This window comes from Amblyraja radiata, chromosome 30 (genome assembly GCF_010909765.2).
Source record: "Amblyraja radiata isolate CabotCenter1 chromosome 30, sAmbRad1.1.pri, whole genome shotgun sequence".
In the NCBI taxonomy this organism is placed as follows: Eukaryota; Metazoa; Chordata; class Chondrichthyes; order Rajiformes; family Rajidae; genus Amblyraja; species Amblyraja radiata.
The window spans coordinates 7,613,965-7,636,335 of NC_045985.1; the positions used below are offsets into that span (position 1 = coordinate 7,613,965).

The window sequence follows — 22,371 nt, forward strand, 5'->3', positions numbered from 1 at the left end:
GAATTATGAATCTAACCCTATATCACACACACAAACTGTTGCCCCGCAACATTGATTACACTGCGATTCGGGTCGGGTCAGGTAGGCTCCGGTTACTAAAATGGGCGGTGAAAAATGCCCAGGATCCCCTCCGTAGCTACTACACGTCAGCCCATTGCATTTCGCAGGAGTGGCCTATCTTGCTCTGCTCTAAGATTTTTGGGTAAAACCATGTCTATTACATACACCGCACTCCTCCCCCTTTTAACTCAATTTCACCTGCACAATATATGCTCTTTACTTAACATATCATTGATTAATACACTGTTGCACAATTGTATTATTACAGTCATCTTACAATACATCCTCATAACTGTAATAATCATATCTAAACTTAGCACTTATACTTTTTTCATTCCATTCATCTTCCTTAAACAAAATACATTATCCCTTGCTTTGTGTGTTATCCTTTTCCTTTCCCTTATGTGTAAATTGCGCACTCTATCAAATCGCTCCAGCTCTGCCTGTATCTCTGCCTCTTCCCTTTTTAAATGTCCTAATCTAATTTTGCAGATTTTTTCCTGTTCCTGGTCATTATTTGTAGGTGGCAGCTGACACATGGCTGCAGGTTTTCGTTTTGCTAGCAGCTTCCTTTGTCACTCAATTTCCTCGAGCTGCGTATTTATCTGCTCTTGCTGTTTAATGAGATTCAGCAATGTATAACCATTTGTCCATCGATCAGTGAAGGAAGCTCCATACTGGACTTTAGTGAAGTGTCCTAATTGCAATTGGTCCTGCATACTTTTGTCTCGACCGACAAGCCTCTCTTCTTTAGACTTTTCTATTAGCTTTCTACTCATTATCACACGTTTATTTGTCTTTGTATCATTTAAGCCTTTTCTGTTCTTCATCTATTTGTCTTCTTAGGTCACATCTCTGGTTCTTCATCAAGAAGTAGGATCTATATTGTCTTTACAATACAACAGTGGCTTTGATTCGTGCTCTGTATAGTTTTCTTACTTCAGAAGCAAGGTACAAATAATTGCTGTATATTTCAGTTTGAGGAAGTCTTTCCTATATCGTTTAAGCCTTTTGTATCGTTTAAGCCTTTTCTGTTGTGCATCTATTTGTCTTCTTTAGTCTTTCCTCTACCAACTTATACGGAATACTGACTGCATTTTTATAGTAGCTGTCTTTTGCTTAACCCACTGCCTAACCACCATACTCTTGTAGGCAGTCTGAATGGTAATAGTTGCATACCCCATTGACTGATATTGCACAAACTGTGAATGTCCTATTTTGCATGCTTTGTACCATCTCTGGATCGAAATGACTGCTTGTCGCTTAGCTCTGGAGCGTACCCTTGATCGATAACCATGGTATGCAGCTTGCAGAGTGACTACAGCCGCCTTTTGCATCAATAAATATTTTCTTGTAATGCGCATCATTATGAATGACTTAATATGGTGTGCTGCCATGATTTTCTCAACCAATTATCTGGCTTTAATCCCGCGTTAGAAGGCCTGAATACAAACCACTGCTTTTCTCAAACTATTATATTGTCTCACTTGGACATTTCTTATCTGGCAAGCTCTGTATCGTTGCTGTACCACAATGGCAGACCAGCATAGTTTCTTGAAATACTGACGCTGTTTATGCATCTGATAATGCATCTGTATGACCTTGGCAGATTTGTGCATGCACAGCAATTGCTTGCGAACGACCATTCCTCGGTCGGCAGCCTGAAGCATCACAACGCTGCTGCGTACCTTCATGTAAGTTTTACGATCACTTTCCATTTGAAGGTTTTCCTGATAATGGGTTTGTACTATTATAGCTGCCAGTCTCATTGCCCTGTACAGACGGTTTACTCTAAATTTACATTCTAAATGCTGCTTGTATTGCCGTTGCTGCCTTGTGTTTGTTCCGGCTCTCTCTCCGTACCTTCATATCCCCTGAATGCTGCTTGAATAGTTAGCATTGCCCTCTGGTGGCTATGTCCCTTTGCACTTGTCGTTTGTCCCTTTGCACTTGACTTTTGTCCCTTTGCCTTTGACTTTTGTCCACCTGACTTTTGACCACTTGTCACTTGGCACCTCCCGTTTGTCCTTTGAGGGACTCCCTGCCGTCTTTAATTCCGGCTCCTTGTCTCTGGATGCCCTTGGAGGTTTTGGCGAGAAATGAGCCATTAATGGCTCCTTACACTCCTCGTTCATTTTATCCGTGGGTGTTGCTGGCCACAGCAACGTACGTAAGGTGTGATAACCCTCTCTTCCTAAGCCTAATATGAACCATGATGTATTCTCCTCCGCAGTGATATCATTGGAAGTGAAAGAAGCTTCCAAGACTTCAGTCCATTTCTCAAAATTAATCCCAGAATCTAACGGGGGCAACTTTCCTGCCATTTGAAAAGCCATGCTACCTGTCGGTATTCAGGTGCCCTATATTCTGTTCTCTCACTGTGTTTTCAGCCCTGGACTTAATCCTTTTACATTCTAAGAAATTATCGAGCCCACTGACTATTACTAATTCTTATAATAATAGATTTATACTAATAAACCAACATTTCATGTTAATAGCCAACTAGAACATTTTTTTTAATGTTTATTTCATTAGAAGCAATTGTACAAGAATATAGCAATCGGCGTAAAACAATTATATAATTTTCATACAACTTCATTTTTAACATTTTATAAATTGATCCATGAAACTGGAAAAAAAAGTAAAATGGAAAGAATTAAGAAAAAGAAGAAAGATACAAAAAAGAGAGAAGAAAAGACCCCTGAACTGCCAAAGACGTGCGAGAAGAAAAACAAAGAGAAAAGAAAAAAAACAAAAAAATGGAGATAAGTCCCACTATCCTTCCCTTCCCTGCTCACCCATCCCAAGCATCGGTTTTAATCCCAAGCGATCTCGCTGGCCGTCCACTCCGCACTGGACCACTTGGACAACAAAAACTCATATGTCAGGCTGTTATTCATTGATTACAGCTCGGCATTTAACACAATCATCCCCTCCAAACTGGTTACCAAACTCGCAGAACTGGGTCTCTGCGCATCCCTCTGTAACTGGATCCTCAACTTCCTCATCCACAGACCACAGTCTGTTCGTATTGGTGGAAATGTGTCAGCCTCGATAACAATCAGCACGGGAGCACCTCAAGGCTGCGTGCTCAGCCCCCTGCTGTACTCACTCTATACCCATGACTGCGTAGCCAATCACAGTGCGAACTCCATCATCAAGTTTGCTGACGACACCACTATTGTGGGGCGTATCGCTGATTGGGACGAGTCAGAATATAGAAGAGAGATCGAGCAACTGTCCATATGGTGCCAGCGCAATAACCTGGCCCTAAACACCAGCAAAACCAAGGAACCGATTGTGGACTTTGGAAGGTGTAGGAGGGGGACCCACAGCCCCATTTATATCAACGGGTCGATGGTTGAAAGGGTCAAGAACTTCAAATTCCTGGGGGTGCACATCTCTGAAGATCTTTCCTGGTCCGAGAACACTAACGCAATTATCAAAAAAGCTCATCAGCGCCTCTACTTCCTGAGAAGATTACGGAGAGTCGGATTGTCAAGGAAGACTCTCTCTAACTTCTACAGGTGCACAGTCGAGAGCATATTGACCGGTTGCATCGTGGCTTGGTTCGGCAATTTGAGCGCCCTGGAGAAGAAAAGACTACAAAAAAGTAGTGACCACTGCCCAGTCCATCATCGGCTCTGACCTTCCTTCCATCGAGGGGATTTATCGCAGTCGCTGCCTCAAAAAGGCTGGCAGTATCATCAAGGACCCACACCATCCTGATCACACACTCATCTCCCTGCTACCTTCAGGTAGAAGGTACAGGAGCCTGAAGACTGCAACAACCAGGTTCAGGAATAGCTACTTCCCCACAGCCATCAGGCTCGGTCAAAACTCTGATTATTAATAACCACTTTCTGTTATTTGCACTTTACCAGTTTATTTATTCATGTGTGTATATATTTATATCATGGTATATGGACACATTTATCTGTTTTATAGTAAATGCCGACTATTTTATGTGTGCTTAAGCAAAGTAAGAATTTCATTGTCCTATACAGGGACACATGACAATAAACTCATTTGAACTTGAATTTGTGTTCAACCATTCTATTGTTGAAGAAATTCAGTGAAAGGAGACCATGTTTTGGAGTATTGGTCTGATTTATCAGCCAAACAAGCCTCATTTTACCTCAATGTAGTGTCTCGGTCATTTCTGTGATCCACATCTTCACTGTGGGATCTGTTGTCTTTTTCCAGAATTTGAGTGTGTTTTTCGCAGTTATTAAGCCATAGTCAAGGAAACGTCTTTGGAATGTCACTAACTTAGAACAGCCCTCTGACATTCCTAAAATTTTTACTTTTGCATCTGACTCTGACTCAAGTTGAATTTTAAATGTTTTAGAAATGATATCGAATATTCCCATACAGAAATTTTGTGTTTTTATACAGGATGCGAAGGAATGGGTTAAGGTAGCTTCTTGGAGGTGACATTTATCACAGATAGAGGAGACAGTTGGGAAGATCTTATTCAAGTTAGTCTTTGAATAGTATAGCCTATGCAATATTTTGAATTGTATCAGGCAATGCCTGACATTTAAAGAACAGTAATGTATGTATAGTAGGCTTTCCTCCCAAATATCTTTTGAAATAGATAAACCCAACTCGTCTTCCCATGCTCGCCTATACATCTCAGAAGGTGGGGTATCAACATTTAAGAAAGTGTTATAAATGTAAGATATCAACTTACTTGTATCGGCATGTCTATTCAGACAATCGTCTAATATATCTGGACCCATAAAAGGACAATCTTGTGTGTATGTTTTCACATAATCTCGGATTTGAAGGTATCTAAAAATATTGTTTGCTTTCAAATGATATTTCCCCTGCAGTTCTTGAAAATAAAAGAGAGTCCCCTCTTAGGTTTTTCCATTGAACAAACACCCTATCTAAAGTACACAAAAATGCTGGAGAAACTCAGCGGGTGCAGCAGCATCTATGGAGCGAAGGAAATAGGTAACGTTTCGGGCCAAAACCCTTCTTCAGACTGATAGGGGGTGGCGGGGAGAAGGAAGGAAAAGGGAGGAGGAGGAGCCCGAAGGCTGGGGGATGGGAGGAGACAGCCCGAGGGCTGAGGAAGGGGAGGAGACAGCAAGGGCTAACAAAATTGGGAGAATTCAATGTTCATGCCCCCGGATGCAGGCTCCCCAAGCGGAATATGAGGTGCTGTTCCTCCAATTTCCGGTGTTGCTCACTCTGGCCATGGAGGAGACCCAGGACAGAGAGGTCGGATTGGGAATGGGAAGGGGAGTGGGAGTTGAAGTGCTGAGCCACCGGGAGTTCAGGTAGGTTCTTGCGGACCGAGCGGAGGTGTTCGGCGAAACGATCGCCCAGTCTCCGCTTAGTCTCACCGATGTAGATCTAGAGCAGCGGATGCAGTAGATGAGATGATACATTGCTGTTTCCTCCCCCTCCTCAGCCCTCGGGCTGTCTCCTCCCATCCCCCAGCCCTCGGGCTCCTCCTCCTCCTCCTTTTTCCTTCCATCTTCCCGCCACCCCCTATCAGTCTGAAGAAGGGTTTCAACGGAAACATTACCTATTTCCTTTGCTCCATAGATGCTGCTGCACCCGCTGAGTTTCTCCAGCATTTTTGTGTACCTTTGATTTTCCAGCATCTGCCGTTCCTTCTTGAACACCCTATCTAAAGTAGACGGTTTAAACGAGGGATTGTTAGCAATAGGCAGAAGAGAGACACATTTCTCAGTTTAAGATTTGATTTCAACTGTTTCCAGATACGTAGGGTGCGGTGTATTATCGGATTTTGCTCATACGTTGACTTATTCAAATGTATTGGAGATAGAAGAATCGAGCCTATGTTAAAAGGCAAACAAACTTCCCTCTCCATTTATAACCAATTTACCTGTTGACATGTATCATCCATCCAAAAGATTATATTTTAATATTAGTCGCCCAGTAGTAGAAAAGAAAATTAGGAAGAGCTAATCCTCCGTTTTCTTTGGATTTACACAAATGTATTTTATGTATTCTATGGGTTTTGTAGTCCCAAATAAAGTTAGTGATAGTAGAATCACATTTTTTAAAAAACTTTTGGGGAGATATATCAGTATTGATTGAAATAAATATAGGAGTTGCAGAAGGAAGATCATCTTTATGGTATTTACTCTACCTACAGTATAAGGGAAATAGGAAGTGTTTTCCAAAATTGAATCTAGGCATATAGTTTAGTCATTAATGGTGGGAAATTTGTTTTAAATAGAGAGGAGGGTTTTCTAGTCACCTAAATTCCGAGATATCTAAACTTTTCGGTAACAATTCTGAAGGGAAATGTTTCGAGTTGATAATGGTCTTGTGCTCTTATTGGCATAATTTCACTTTTATTCCAATCTTATATTACTAATACTAAGATCTTGACCACTTTCTGACTTTCTGTTTCGTGATTTCCGAAAGAACGCCGCCACTTAGGGCTGTCATTCTTGGCAACCTCGCGCAAGAGTCCCCCTCCGCCGGACTGGACCAGAGGATTTATTCCATCGATGAAAAATCAGAGAGTTATTAATGTTTTTTAAAATGTCGCCATTCTCTCTGCCGTCCCCGCTGGCGGCAGGGGGGAGGGACTATAAAACCCGGAAGTGTCGTGCCTCACTCAGTCTCTGCGAAATGGAGGAAGCGAGAGGCTCACGGCTCTCTGAGCCGCGAATAACACTGACCGCACATCTACTCGTAGAGATTCCCCTCGAAGTGCTTGTAAAGTGTTTGCCAAACTATTTGTCTTGACTTTTAAACGTTTGAATAATTCGGTTTCACACTATATGTTCACCACGTTCTGAAGTTACTTGGCATTTTAGTATTGGTTGTGAGTGTGTGAGTCTGTGTGTGAGTCTGTGTGTGTGTCTGTGTGAGTCTGCGTGTGTGAGTCTGCGTGTGTGAGTCTGTGTGTGTGTGAGTAAGTGTGGGAGTTTGTGTGAGTCTGTGTGTGTGTGAGACTGTGTGTCTGAGAGTCTGTGTGTGTGCATAGGGGGGTTGCACGTAAGGTCACTGCGTCATTGGGCTTGACGCATGGAGCCGCTCAATCCATCTGGAGGACATCCCAGCGTCTGGTGGATGTTGTTAATACACGAAACGCATACTTTCTTACCTGTTAAAAAACGCCAACATGCTGAATTTGCTGTAAATAATTGTGGGAGTCGGGATAACCGTGAGAGACATCCATCCTACTTCAGAATTCCAAAAGTGAAGCGAAATAAAGGTACAGAGAAGCGAGAGCTGAAGGGACAACAGCAGCTAAAGTGCTTGGCGAACATTGGCCGTGCAGATATCGAGATTGAAAATATTGCGAATTTCGCCTTTGCTCACTGTATTTCATCAACAGTAAGGCATTATTTGTGTTTTTTCTTGATTCCTTTGGTATCTAAAAAGTTTCAGATGTGAGAAATCTGGCTGTAAAATTTTAAAATCGCCCATGGTTCTGAAGTGGGTTTTTACATGCAAAAAGAAAATGCTTCTGAAGCTAAATTTAACAATAATAAAATCTCCAGACTTACGAGTGGTGTGTGGAAAAGTAAGTTTTCTATCATTATGTTATTGAGATGTATATTTTGGCAAATAATAAAATGTCCTGACAGCTTAAACATCCACTCCCTTTCAATAGGATATTGTCAATTTGCTGAGGTTGATTATGTCCAATTAACAGCTAACAATTATGCCATTCCTTGGCTTACATCTGAGTAAAATGTAATTCAAAACCCACGTATGGTTTGCGATTTTTTTAAATGTTAAATTGAGTGCATACACTGCTCTCTGCTCAGCATTCAGCAGACACCCATTCTCCTCAACAAATTGTTGTTGTTCACTTCTATCGTATTGCAATTCCTGCAGCAATTCTGGATTGTCATCATCAAGATGCATCCTTCCATTTCTTGGTTGTGGCAAATTAAAGAATTCCAAAATCCTGCACCGATTTTCTATGTTTCTATGAGGTCGTAGGTAGGTCGTAGGTGGTGCTAGTCATAGGTACTCGTGGCATTGAGTAGGTGGCGCCGTTTTTTCTAGCCTGATGAAAAATGTTGAGGGAGTGCAGAGAACCGGCCTCCACCGCCCTCCGAGGCAGAGAATTCCACAGACTCACAACTCTCTGTGAGAAAAAGTGTTTCCTCGTCTCCATTCTAAATGGCTTACCCCTTATTCTTAAACTGTGTGTGGCCCCTGGTTCTGGACTCCCCCAACATCGGGAACATGTTTCCTTCCTCTAGCGTGTCCAAACCCTTAACAATCTTATATGTTTCAATAAGATACCCGCTCATCCTTCTAAACTCCCAGAGTGGACAATCCCTGCCGCTCCATTCTCTCAGCACGTGTGATTTTTCTCCAGAGATGCTGCCTGTTCCGCTGAGTTACTCCAGCAAGCTTTGTGTCTCGACTCTGAAGACCCAGGTGGGATTTGAACTCTCTGCTCTGGATTTGACTGGACTGTGACTATTTGCCCCTCCCCCCCCATGGATATTGGTCAGCTGTTGCCCCCCCTACCCCTCTCGGCCAGCCCAGGGAGTAGAGGGGGCAAGGGGAACCCAATGATCCCTGCGTGGTGGGTCTACATGGGTTGGTGGGGACCAGAGGAGATGGCTTCCCACTGATCTTCTGTAGGGTTGGGAGTGGTCCTCTCTGGAGACGTTCCCAATGTTTTCCACCCCCCTCCCATCCAGTCCATCTATTCCTCCTTCCGAGCGGCGCTCTTCCAGGTTCCCGGAGATGAAGGGCACAATCCGATCCCACCACGGCTCATCCTGATATCAGTGGCCACTGATTATCACCGGCATGTAGTCACTGACTGAGTGTCTGGAGATGGGGGATGGGATGGGGGTGGAGAATGGGATGGGGGGGGGGGGGGTTGTGATGGTAGGATGGGATGGGGGGTGGGAAAGGGAAGAGCGATATTGAGTCAAGGCTTTTGAGAGACAATAGACAATAGGTGCAGGAGTAGGCTATTCAGCCCTTCGACCCAGCACCGCCATTCAATGTGATCATGGCTGATCATCCCCAATCATGACCCCGTTCCTGCCTTCTCCCCATATACGCCGACTCTGCTATCTTTAAGAGCCCTATCTAGCTCTCTCTTGAAAGCATCCAGAGAACCGGCCTCCACCGAGAAATGAGGCAGAGAATTCCACACACACCACTCTCTGTGGGAAAAAGCGTTTCCTCGGCTCCGTTCTAAATGGCTTACTACTTATTCTTAAACTGTGTGTCCCCTAGTTCTGGACTCCCCCAACATCGGGAACATGTTTCCTGCCTCTAGCGTGTCCAAACCCTTAATAATCTTAGGTAGACAAAAATGCTGGAGAAACTCAGCCGGTGAGGCAGCATCTATGGAGCGAAGGAAATAGGCAACGTTTCGGGTCGAAACCCTTTTCAGACCCTTCTTAATAATCTTATATGTTTCAATGAGATATCCTCTCATCCTTCTAAACTCCAGAATGTACAAGCCCAGCCGCTCCATTCTCTCAGCATATGACAGTCCCGCCATCCCGGGAATTAACCTCGTACAGTCCGGTAATTGATCCGGTAAGTTTCAATGAGTTCCCCCCCCTCCCCTCATCCTTCTAAATATCCATTGACTTGGCCTCCACCGCAGTCTGTGGCAATGAATCCCACAGATTCACCACCCTCTGACTAAAGAAATTCCTCCTCATCTCCTTTCCAAAGGTATATCCTTTAATTCTGAGGCCGTGTCCTCTAGTCCTAGACTCTCCCACTAGTGGAAACATCCTCTCCACATCTACTCTATCCAGGCCTTTCACTATTCTGTACATTTCAATGAAGCCCCCCCTCATTCTTCTAAACTCCAGCGAGTACAGGCCCAGTGCCGACAAACGCCCATCATATGTTAACCCACTCATTCCCAGGGAAGGGGAGAGAGGGGAGGGAGAGGAGGGGGAGAGGGAATGAGGGAGAGAGAGAGGGAAGGAGGGAGAGAGAGGGAAGGAGGGGGAGAGAGAAGGAAGGAGGGGAGGGGTTGAGAGAGGAAAAGAGAGAGGAGAGAAAGAGAGAGGGGAGGGAGAGTGGAGGGGTTGAGAGTGAGGAAATGAGAGCGAGAGAGAGGGGAGGAGGGGGAGACAGATAGCAGGAGAAAGAGAGGAGAGGGAGAGAGAGATGGTAAAGAGAGAGAGGGGAGGTAAGGAGGGAGAGAGTGATGGAAGGGGGGAAGAGGTTGAGAGAGAGGAATGGAGGGAGGGAGTGGGAGGGAAGGAGAGAGAGAGAGAAGGAGGAGAGAGGGGAGGGAGAGAGGAGCGGAAATGAAAGAAAGGGGAGGGAGAGGGGGACTTACCTGTTGTTTAACTGCACGCCCCCGAACAAGGTCGTCCCATCTCGTCCTACGAACAGCTGTAGTCCACTGTCTACAAACACACCAATCACATTCAGTAAATGTAAAGCGAGCCAAGACTCTCCTCCCCCTCCCCCAACTCACCCCAGCCTTCACAACACACGGCTCGCCAATGTTCCCTCTAAGATGTGCATGTAGGCACACATTCTGCCACCCAGCGCGCAAAGAAAAGGATATCCGCGGATTTTGAAATTCAAAAAAAAAAAAATTCTCTGCTGTAAAATGTAACCGGACTGTGCGAGCGGCCCCCGGGCCAAAACCCCTCAGCTGGCCCCGCCGGCTGGGCTTTGTGTGCAGTCCAGCACCCGGGGCCAACTCATCATTCACCCAGCCACGGCCCAGTCGGTCAACGAATTGCCGTGGGGAATTTGTCCCGTATTTTGACCTCTCGTCCCTTATTTGGGAGCGGGAATGTTGGCAATCCTGGTCTCCCCCCCCCCCCCTTTCTTCTAACCTCCAGCGAGTGCAGCCGTCTGTGGCAACGAATTCCGCAGATTCGCCGCCCCCTCTCCTCTCCGTGCCCGCCGGTGTTGTTGTCAGCCCCGTCCGCAACCCCCACCCCCGTCCCACCCCCGCCCCACCCTCACCCCCACCCCCGTCCCACCCCCATCCCACCCTCACCCCCTGCCTCCTACCCTCAGAGTTGCTGGTGTCGCTGAAGTCCTGCGTTTGCACGATCCGCTCCACAATGTCATCGGCGTTCACCCTGGTATCACTGATCCACGACGGTAAACTCTCCTGGGTCTCCTTCTTCCTCCTGTGGAGAGAGAGAGAGAGAGGGAGAGGGAGAGGGGAAGAGAGGGAGAGAGGAGTTAGTGGGAGAGAGAGAGAGAGAGGACGAAGAGAGAGAGAGATGAGAGAGGGAGAGAGGAGAGGAGGGAGAGGGAGAGAGCGAGGAGATACCGGGACGTGAGGGGAGAGGGAGGGAGAGGGATCTGAGCGAGGCCAGGGACGAGTTGTAGGGACAGTGAGAGAGAAGAAGTGATCGGAGGGAGAGACGGGGGGAGGGGAGAGGACAGGTGTTTGAGAGAGGGCCGGTTATGGGGTGAAGAGGGATGTGAGAGTGCGAGCGAGAGCTGACCCGTTCTCGAAGTGTGAGAGGGTGAGAGAGAGTGTGTGAGAGTGTGAGAGACAGTGAGTTCAGAAGTTATAGTAGAATTTGGCCATTCAGCCCATCAAGTCTACTCTGCCATTCAATCGTGGCTGATCTATCTCTCCCCTCTAACCCCATTCTCCTGCCTTCTCCCCATAACCTCTGACACACGTACGAATCAAGAATCTATCTATCTCTGCTTTAAAAATACCCACTGACTTGTGGCCCGCCATCCCGGGAATTAACCTGGTGAACCTACGCTGCCCTCCCACAATAGCAAGAATGTCCTTCCTCAAATTAGGGGACCAAAACTGCACACAATACTCCAGGTGTGGTCTCACTAGGGCCCTGTACAACTGCAGAAGGACCTCTTTGCTCCCCACAGGGCCCTAGCGGAGTCAGGGGATATGGGAAGAAGGCAGGAACGGGGTACTGATTGGGGATGATCAGCCATGATCACATTGAATGGTGGTGCTGGCTCGAAGGGCCGAATGGCCTCCTCCTGCACCTGTTGTCTATTGTCCACATTGAATGGCGGTGCTGGTTCGAAGGGCCGAATGGCCTCTACTCCTGCACCCATTGTCTATTGTCCACATCTCTCTGGGTGATGGAGGTTTTCGCGGTGGGGGTCCTTACCTCAGCAAGCGGTCGGGGGGCCGGAAGGGACGGGGGGGCTTGTCGAAGGGCAGATCTCGGACCCCGGCTTCCATCTCTGCGGCACTGCTGGGGCCCGAGGAGAGGCCGCTGCTGCTGGAAGAAAACTTGCGTCTGCGGGTCGGCTCGGACACACTCACGCTCCGCGCGTACTCGGAGCTGTAGCCTGCCGTCGGCGAGAAAACGGGGCGGTTAGCACGTATCAGAAGATTCTCACTGCACTGCTGTACGCGGAACGCAAGGTTAATCCCCGGGATGGCGGGACTGTCATATGCTGAGAGAATGGAACGGCTGGGCATGTACACTCTGGAGTTTAGAAGGATGAAATACAGAAAGCAATCCTTTCGATGAATTCTGGTAAAGCTCCCGGTTTGGATGGGTTTACAGTAGAATTTGTAAAGTATTTTTCGAGTTTACTGTCTCCCTGGCTATGCAAGGTTTTTAAAGAAGCCTTTTTAATGAATAGTTTACCACAATCCTTTTATGAAGCATCTATTTCTTTAATTCTTAAAAAAGATAAAGGCCCTACTGAAGTGACATCATATAGACCTATATCACTGTAAAATGTGGATTTCAAAATTCTTTCCAAAATATTAGCTATGAGATTGGAAAATATTTTACCGCAAATTATTTCCGAAGATCAGACAGGTTTTATTAAAAATCGTTACTCATACTTTAACGTTAGGGGATTAATGAATATTGTATATACAGCGTGAAATAAAACCCCAGAATGTGTCATTTCACGATGCCGAGAAGGCGTTTGATAGAGTAGCATGGGAATACTTATTCAATGCACTTGAAAAATTTAAGATAGGTCCAAAATTTATTTCTTGGATCAAGCTGATATATCATATACCTCAAGCTTCTGTACTTACTAATAATCAGAAAGCCCCTTTTTTCGGGCTCTTTCGAGGTACTAGACAGGGCTCTCCCTTAAGTCCTTTACTATTTGATATCGCTTTGGAACCTTTAGCCCCTAATATTTTTGGTATTGTCCGCGGGAATAAGACACATAAGCTATCTCTCTATGCAGATGATGTTATTATTCATTTCTAACCCTGAGAAATCTATTCCGGCAATAGTAGCATTACTCAATCAATTTAGTAGTTTTTCTGGTTATAAACTAAATCTTAGTAAGAGTGAGCTTTTTCCATTAAACAATCTAGTTTCGAATTATGGACAGTTTCCATTTAGATTGACTACCGACTGTTCCACTTATTTAGGTATTAAGATCACCAAGAAACACAAGGATTTATTTAAAGCTAATTTTATGCCTTTAATTGACCATATTGACAACAGTTTACTAAATGAATGAAAACTTTATTGTCATTCAGATATACACCTAGACACAGTGCACCTTGAACGAAATTTCGTTGCATTTGACTCTCCAAATCAGGTAATAGTAAAAAGTGCTAGGTGCGTCCATAAAAATGCCTCATGTGCATGGTTCTGTAAAATAAATATATATACATTTTTTTTTTAAAGTGTCGATATTTAAAAAGTTCTAGCCTCGGTTTTGTTGATTGTTCAGTAATCTTATGGCCTGGGGGATGAAGCTGTTGCAGAACCTGGTTGTCCCGCTCTTCATGCTGCGGTACCTCCTCCCAGAGTTAAGCAGTATAAACAGTCCAAATTGTGGGTGTGTGGGGGCTCTGGTAATGCCCTTAGCTCTACTCAGACAGCGCTTGTACCCCATGTCCATGATGGAAGGAAGAGAAGTCCCATGGTCACCAAAGTCCTTATCTTTAATCGGCCGAATCAATGCTATTAAAATGTTTATCTTACCTAAATGTTTGTATTTATTTCAGATGATACCAATTTTTATTGCCAAACCTTTCTTTGATATTATAGATTCCAAAATGTCTTCATATATATGGCAGAATAAAAATTACAGACTAAGTAATAAATACTTACAGAAATCAAAAAAAGATGGTGGTTTGGCACTGTCGAACCATAGACTCTACTATTGGGCATTTAATGTTCGTTATCTAACATTTTGGACAAAAGATTTACATAGAAACATAGAAAATAGGTGCAGGAGTAGGCCATTTGGCCCTTCGAGCCTGCACCGCCATTCAATATGATCATGGCTGATCATCCAACTCAGTATCCCATCCCTGCCTTCTCTCCATACCCCCTGATCCCTTTAGCCACAAGGGCCACATCTAACTCCCTATTTAATATAGCCAATGAACTGTGGCCTCAACTACCTTCTGTGGCAGAGAATTCCACAGATTCACCACTCTCTGTGTGAAAAATGTTTTCCTCATCTCGGTCCTAAAAGACTTCCCCCTTATCCTTAAACTGTGACCCCTTGTTCTGGACTTCCCCAACATCGGGAACAATCTTCCTGCATCTAGCCTGTCCAACCGCTTAAGAATTTTGTACGTTTCTATAAGATCCCCCCTCAATCTTCTAAATTCTAGCGAGTACAAGCCGAGTCTATCTTAGAAGATACCCAATGCCCAGGATGACCTACTCCTGCACCTATTGTCTATTGTGACTATAAACACAACTAAACCAGGCCAGAGCAACAAGCCAAACGCAATCACATCAACCAGCCAACAGTTTACAATAGACCATTCGGCCCTTCGAGCCAGCACCGCCATTCAATGTGATCATGGCTGATCATCCACAATCAGTACCCCGTTCCTGCCTTTCCCCCCATATCCCCTGACTCCGCTATCTTTAAGAGCCCTATCCAGCTCTCTCTTGAAAGTATCCAGAGAACCGGCCTCCACCACTGAGGCAGAGAATTCCACAGACTCACAACTCTCTGTGAGAAAAGGTGTCTCCTCATCTCCGTTCTAAATGGCCGACCCCTTGTTCTTAAACTGTGTGTGGCCCCTGGTTCTGGACTCCCCCAACATCGGGAACATGTTTCCTGCCTCTAGCGTGTCCAAACCCTTAATAATCTTACATGTTTCAATAAGATGCCCTCTCATCCTTCTAAACTCCAGAGTGTACAAGCCCAGCCGCTCCATTCTCTCAGCATATGACAGTTCCGAATAATACAGAGTTTGCACGTTCTTTAGTTTGAAACATTTTTTTTTATACAGATACAGTGCGGAAACAGGCCCTTCGGCCCACCGGGTCCGCGCCAACCAGTGATCCCCGCACACTAACACTATCCTACACCCACTAGGGACAATGTTTACATTTTTACATTTACACCAAGCCAATTAACCTACAAACCTGCACGTCTTTGGAGTGTGGGAGGAAACCGAAGGATTCGGTGAAAACCCGCGCAGGTCACGAGGAGACCGTGCAAACTCCGCGCATCCAGCAGCCACAGTCGGGATGGAACCCGGGTCTCCGGCGCTGCATTCGTTGTAAGGCGGCAACTCTCCCGAAGATCTCGGGGTTTTTTCCCGAGATCTTCGGTCTCTTTTACCCGGAGTTGGGGAGGAATCGAGGATCAGAGGACACGGGCTCGAGGGTGAAAGGTGGGGAAAAAGCTGGAATTCTGTCGCTCACCCGAGACCTTGGAGTGGAGGCTCCCGAAGCTGGAGCTGGAACGGGTTCTACGCCCGCACGCAGTCTCATCCGGGGGGGTCCCCGTGTTGTCCGAGTCCTCGCACAGACCTGCAGGGGGCAAGGGGCAAGGGAGGGGGTGGGGGCAGGGGAATAGGGGAGTGGTCAGGGGGAGGGGGAATGGGGGCAAGTGGTCAGGGGAGGGGCAACGTGGAGGGGGATCGGGGGCAAGGGGAGGGGGAGGGCGCAAAGGGTGAGGGGGAGGGGGAAAATAGGGGAGGGGGAGGCGGCAAGGGAGGGTGATGGGTGCAGGGCGACGGGGCGAGGGCGACAACGGGGACGGGGGATGGGGCACAGGGGAGGCGGGAGGGGGGAAAGTGGAGGGGGTAGGGGGCAAGTGGTATGGGGGAGGGGGCAAGGTGGGGGGAGGGGGCAAGTGGAGGGGGAGGGGGGCAAGGGGAGGGGGAGGGGGGCAAGTGGAGGGGGAGGGGGCAAGTGAAGGGGGAGGGGGAAGGGGAGAGGGAGGGGGGCAAGTGGAGGGGGAGGGGAAGTGGAGGGGGAGGGGGAAAGTGGAGGGGGCGAGTGGAAGGGGGAGGGGGCAAGTGGAGGGGGAGGGGCAAGTGGAAGGGGAGAGGGAGGGGGCAAGGGGAGGGGGAGGGGGCAAGTGGAGGGGGAGGGGGCAAGTGGAGGGGGCAAGGGGAGGGGGAGGGGGAGGGGGCAAGGGAAGGGGGGGCAGGGAGGGGGGGAGGGGCAAGGGGAGGGGGAGGGGGCAAGGGGAGGGGGAGGGGGCATGAGAGGGGGGGGCAAGGGGCGGGGGAGGGGAAGGGGAGGGGGGAGGGGGAGGGGGAAGGGGAGGGGGAGGGGGCAAGTGGAGGGGGAGGGGGAAGGGGGGGGGAGGGGGAGGGGGAAAGTGGAGGGGGAGGGGGAAAGGGGAGGGAGGAGGGGGCAAGGGAGGGGGAGGGGGAAAGTGGAGGGGGGCGGTAGCAGCGAATGGGGGGAGGGGGCAGGGGGGGCAGGAGGGGAGGGGGAGGGGGCCAAGTGGAGGGGGAGGGGGCAAGTGGAGGGGGGAGGGGCAAGTGGAGGGGGTGGGGGTAAGGGGAGGGGAGGGGGCAAGTGGAGGGGGAGGGGGAAAGGGGAGGGGGAGGGGGCAAGTGGAGGGGGAGGGGGCAAGTGGAGGGGGAGGGGGCAAGTGGAGGGGGAGGGGACAAGGGAGGGGGAGGGGGCAAGTGGAGGGGGAGGGGGCAAGGGGAGGGGGAGGGGGCAAGGGGAGGCGGAGGGGGGAAGGGGAGGGGGGAGGGGGAAAGTGGAGGGGGGAAGGGGCAGGGGGGGGAGGGGGCAAGTGGAGGGGGGGAAGGGGCAGGGGTAGGCGGGCAAGGGGAGGGGGAGGGGGCAAGTGGAGGGGGAGGGGGCAAGTGGAGGGGGAGGGGCAAGTGGAGGGGGAGGGGGCAAGTGGAGGGGGAGGGGGCAAGTGGAGGGGGAGGGGACAAGTGGAGGGGGAGGGGCAAGGGGAGGGGGAGGGGGCAAGTGGAGGGGGAGGGGCAAGTGGAGGGGAGGGAGGGGCAGGGGATGGGGAGGGGGCAAGGGGAGGGGGAGGGGGCAAGTGGAGGGGGAGGGGACAAGTGGAGGGGGAGGGGACAAGTGGAGGGGGAGGGGGCAAGTGGAGGGGGAGGGGACAAGTGGAGGGGGAGGGGACAAGTGGAGGGGGATGGGGGCAAGTGGAGGGGGAGGGGACAAGTGGAGGGGGAGGGGACAAGTGGAGGGGGAGGGGGAGGGGGCAGTGGAGGGGGAGGGTCAAGTGGAGGTGGAGGGGCAGGGCAGGGGGAGGGGGCCAATGGAGGGGGAGGGGCAAGTGGAGGGGGAGGGGCAAGGGGAGGGGAGGGGGCAAGGGGAGGGGGAGGGGGCAAGTGGAGGGGGAGGGGAAAGTGGAGGGGTGGGGGCAAGTGAAGGGGGAGGGGGCAAGGGGAGGGGGAGGGGAGGGGGCAAGTGGAGGGGGGGAAAGGGGAGGGGGAGGGGGCAAGTGGAAGGGGAGGTGGCAAGTGGAAGGGGAGGTGGCAAGGGGAGGGGGTGGGGGCAAGGGGAGGGGGAGGGGGCAAGTGGAGGGGGAGGGGGCAAGGGGAGGGGGAGGTGCAAGGGGCAGGGGAGAGGGAAAGGGAAAGGGGAGGGGCAAGACAAGAGGGGAGGGGCAATGAGAGGGGGTGGGGGCAAGTGGAGGGGGCAAGGGGCAGGGGGAAAGGGGCAGGGGGAGGGGGCAAGACAAGAGGGGAGGGGCAATTGGAGGGGGAGGGGCAAGTGGAGGGGAGGGGCAAGTGGAGGGGGAGAGGGAAAGAGGAGGGGCAAGTGGAGGGGGTGGGGCAAGACGAGGGGAGGGGCAAAGAGGAGAGGGGAGGAGGAAACAAGCAGGGGGAGAGGGGGGGGCATAGATGGGCAAGGGGAGGGGGCAAGGAGAGAAGGGAAGGCAAGGGGGAGGGGGAGGGGGGCAAGACAAGAGAAGAGGGGCCAAGAGGAGAGGGGAGGGAGCAAGAAGCAGGGGCAGGGGGAGAGGTGGGGGAAAGGGGAGGGCAGCAGGGGGTGGAGGAAGGAGGGGGGGGGCAACAGTGTTGGGAGAAATATAAGTTGTTAGTACACAGCCCCCTGTACGAGGCATCGCGGGGAGATAGGGCAGAGGGGGAAGGGATAGTGTGGACATTGGTGGACTGATGCTCCCGTTACATAGAGACATAGAAACATAGACAATAGGTGCAGGAGGAGGCCATTCGGCCCTTCGAGCCTGCACCGCCATTCAATATGATCATGGCTGATCATCCAACTCAGTATCCCATCCCTGCCTTCTCTCCATACCCCCTGATCCCTTTAGCCACAAGGGCCACATCTAACTCCCTCTTAAATATAGCCAATGAACTGTGGCCTCAACTACCTTCTGTGGCAGAGAGTTCCAGAGATTCACCACTCTCTGTATGAAAAATGTTTTTCTCATCTCGGTCCTAAAGGATTTCCCCCTTATCCTTAAACTGTGACCCCTTGCCCTGGACTTCCCCAGCATCGGGAACAATCTTCCTGCATCTAGCCTGTCCAACCCCTTAAGAATTTTGTAAGTAAACCATGTATCATTTTCCTTCCACTTCACAATTATGCGCCACTTTGTGTTGGTCTATCACATAAAATCCCAATAAAATACATTTACGTTTGTGGTTGTAACGTGACAAAATGTGGAAAAGGTCAAGGGGTATGAATACTTTTGCAAGCCACTGTATGTGTGCGTATAAATATATGTGTGTGTGTGTAAATATGTGTATTTAAGTGTGTAGATATATGTGTGTGTATATATACATGTGTGTGTAGATATATGTGTGTGTATATATACATGTGTGTGTAGATATATGTGTGTGTGTGTAAATGTGTGTACATTTAAGTGTGTAGATATGTGTGTGTATATATACATGTGTGTAGATATATGTGTGTATATATACATGTGTGTGTAGATATATGTGTGTGTGTAAATATGTGTGTACATTTAAGTGTGTAGATATGTGTGTGTATATATACATGGGTGTGTAGATATATGTGTGTGTGTGTAAATATGTGTACATTTAAGTGTGTAGATATATGTGGGTGTGTGTATATATACATGTGTGTGTAGATATATGTGTGTATGTAGATATATATATATATATTTGTGTGTGTAGATATGTGTGTATGTAGATATATATATATATGTGTGTGTGTACATATGTGTATGTGTGTAGATATATATGTGTGTGTGTTATATATGTGTGTGTAGATATATACATGTGTGTTTAGATATATGTGTGTTTAGATATATATATATGTGTGTATATATATATATATATGTATGTGTAGATATATATGTGTGTGTGTAAATATAGGTGTGTGTATATGTGTGTAGATATATGTGTGTAGATATATATATATATATATATATATATATATATATATATATGCACATATATTAATGCACTGTCATTGTCTATTTATTTGCCTGTTTGTTTTATATATGAGAAGGCCGCTCATATATAAGTGGCGTCGGGTTTGTATAATGGTCTTGGTATACGGCTTGGCATAATGGTAATTTGTCCCAAGTATATAGGATAGCGTGTAGTGTGTAGCGTGGTGGAAGTGTACTGGGTCGGCGCGGACTCGATGGGCCGAAGGGTCTGTTCCCGCGTTGTGTCTCCAAACTAAATCAAACTAAACTAAACTAGCAGTGGTCAATTGATTTAAAATCAGTGTGTACACTTTCCCTAGCACTGCATTTAAGAATAAGGAGTAAGCCATTTAGAACAGAGATGAGGAAACACTTCTTCATGCAGAGAGTTGTGAGTCTGTCGAATTTTCTGCCTCAGATGGCGGTGGAGGCCGGTTCTCTGGATGCTTTCAAGAGAGAGCTAGATAGGGCTCTTAAAGATAGCGGAGTCAGGGGATATGGGGAGAAGGCAGGAACGGGGTACTGATTGGGGATGGTCAGCCATGATCACATTGAATGGCGGTGCTGGCTCGACGGGCCGAATGGCCTACTCCTGCACTTATTGTCTATTGTTTATTGTGCAGAACAGTACAGATTTAATATTCAGAATGCTGACTGGTTGAATTCATTTAATGGGACAATTTGCTGAATATGTAAATGCAGAATAAAGAAGTCTGCAGGGAGGGGGAAATCACAGCTAACACCTTTTATTGACATCATTCATACATCCAAGGGAGAATGATTCTCACTCAACGATTATTATCCCAACAGCAAATCCATGGATTTACAAATTCTCTGGAACACTGCCTCTTTGTGGCAAGGATGGAAAAGGGGGCAGGTGTGATGCCCAAACAAATGTTTAGTTGCCACTCTAGGTAGTGCCAGTGATTCTTCAGTGGGCGGTATCAAAGGTCTAATCGACTTCTTCGATTGTTGGACCGTCCGGTTGCGTTCTTTCCCATCCACCCGGCGAAGGAGCCCTCGGGCATGCCAAGGCATGCTTAAAAGATGTTGACAATTCGCAAATGTTTTTCGAGAAGCAGTGCAGGTTAAGGGGGAAAGGTTAAGAAGTGGGGGGGAGGGGGTCAGGGTTATGGTTTTGGGGTAGGGGTTAAAGATGGGGGGTTAGGCGTGAAGGGAAGAAGATAGGGGTGGAGGTCAGGGGGAGGGGGTTGAGGGGGAGGGGGCCAGGGGTGAAGGGAATGGGATACGGGTGGAGGAGGTTAAGGGGGAGAGGTTAAGAAACAGGGTTCGGGTGGTGGTTTCGGGGTAGAGGTGAATGAAAGGGGATAGAGGTGGAGGTGAGGGGTTACAGGTGAGAGGTTATGAGGTGGGGGTTAGGGTTAGGGTTTCGGGGGAGGGGTTAGAGGTGGGGGTTAGGCGTGAAGGGAAGGGGGTGGGGGGGAGGTGAGGGGGTTAAGGGAGAGAGGTTAAGAAGTGGGGAGTCTGGGTTAGGGTTTCGGGGTGGGGGTTCGGCGTGAAGGGAAGAAGGGGTGAGGGGGTTAACTTAAGGGGTAAGAAGTGGGGGTTAGGCGTGAAGATAAGGGGGTGGGGTACAGGTGAGGGGGTTAACTTAAGGGGAGAGGTGAAGAAGTGGGGGTCAGGGTTATGATTTCAGGGGAAGGTCAGAGGTGGGGGTTTGGCGTGAAGGGAAGAAGATATGGGTGGAGGTGGTTCAGGGGGAGGTGGTTGATGGGGAGGGGGTTAGGGGTTGATGGGGAAGGGGCTAGGGGTGAATGAAAGGGGATATGGGTGGAGGTGAGGGGTAGGGGGTTAAGGGGGAGAGGTTAGGAAGTGGGGGTCAGGGCGATGCTTTTGGGGTAGGGGTTTGAGGAGGGGACTAGGGGTGAAGGGAAGGGGTGGAGGTGAGGGGGAGGGGATTAAAGGGGGAGAGGTCAAGAATTGGGGTTAGGGGTAGTGTTTCGGGGTGAAGGGAAGAAGGTGAGGGGGTTAACTTAAGGTGGAGAGGTGAAGAAGTGGGGGTTAGGGTGATGGTTTCGGGGTAGGGGTTGGAGGTGGGGGTTAGGGGTGAATGAAAGGGGATATGGGTGGAGGTGAGGTGGTTCAGGGGGAGAGGTTAAGAAGTTTGGGTCAGGGTTAGGGTTTTGGGGAGGGGTTAGGTGTGAAGGGAAGGGGAAGGAGTGGAGGTGAGGGGGTTAAATTTAAGGGGAGAGGTTAAGAAGTGGGGGTCAGGGTTAGGATTTCGGGAGGGGCTAGGGGAAATGAAAGAGGATATGGGTGGAGGTGAGGGGTAGGGGGTTAAGGGGGTTAAGGGGGAGAGGTTAAGAAGTGGGGGTCAGGGTGATGGTTCTGAGATCGGGTTCGAGGTGGGGACTAGGGGTGAAGGGAAGGGGTGGGGGTGAGGGGCAGGGGGTTAAAGGGGAGAGGTCAAGAATTGGGGTTAGGGTTAGTGTTTCGGGGTGAAGGGAAGAAGGGGTGAAGGCGAGGGGGTTAACTTAAGGGGGAGAGGTGAAGAAGTGGGGGTTAGGGTGTTGGTTTCGGGGTAGGGGTTGGAGGTGGGGGTTAGGGGTGAATGAAGGGGGATAGGGGTAGAGGTGAGGTGGTTCAGGGGGAGAGGTTAAGAAGTTTGGGTCAGGGTTAGGGTTTCGGGGTGAAGGGAAGGGAAAGGAGTGGAGGTGAGGGGGTTAACTTTAGGGCGAGAGGTGAAGAAGTGGGGGGTCAGGGTTAGGGTTTCGGGGTGGGTGGGGTCAGAGGTGGGAGGTTAAGGGGAGGGGGTTAGCTCTGAGGGCGAAGTTGGTGGGG

At 48.9% G+C, this 22,371-nt stretch overlaps 1 protein-coding gene across 1 annotated transcript; it reads right to left on the reverse strand.

Annotated features, from left to right (window-relative positions):
* Positions 1-8,303: 8,303 nt before the first annotated feature.
* On the reverse strand, positions 8,304-18,270 carry LOC116989940 (protein FAM102A-like). The gene is made up of 6 exons (XM_033047493.1): positions 18,264-18,270; positions 15,630-15,737; positions 12,135-12,318; positions 11,041-11,162; positions 10,349-10,418; positions 8,304-8,859 (listed from the first exon to the last, which is right to left on the reverse strand). Exons 1-6 carry the CDS (start codon positions 18,268-18,270, stop codon positions 8,814-8,816), a joined length of 537 nt encoding a protein of 178 aa, XP_032903384.1. The 3' UTR covers positions 8,304-8,813.
* Between the last annotated feature and the right edge of the window lie 4,101 nt (positions 18,271-22,371).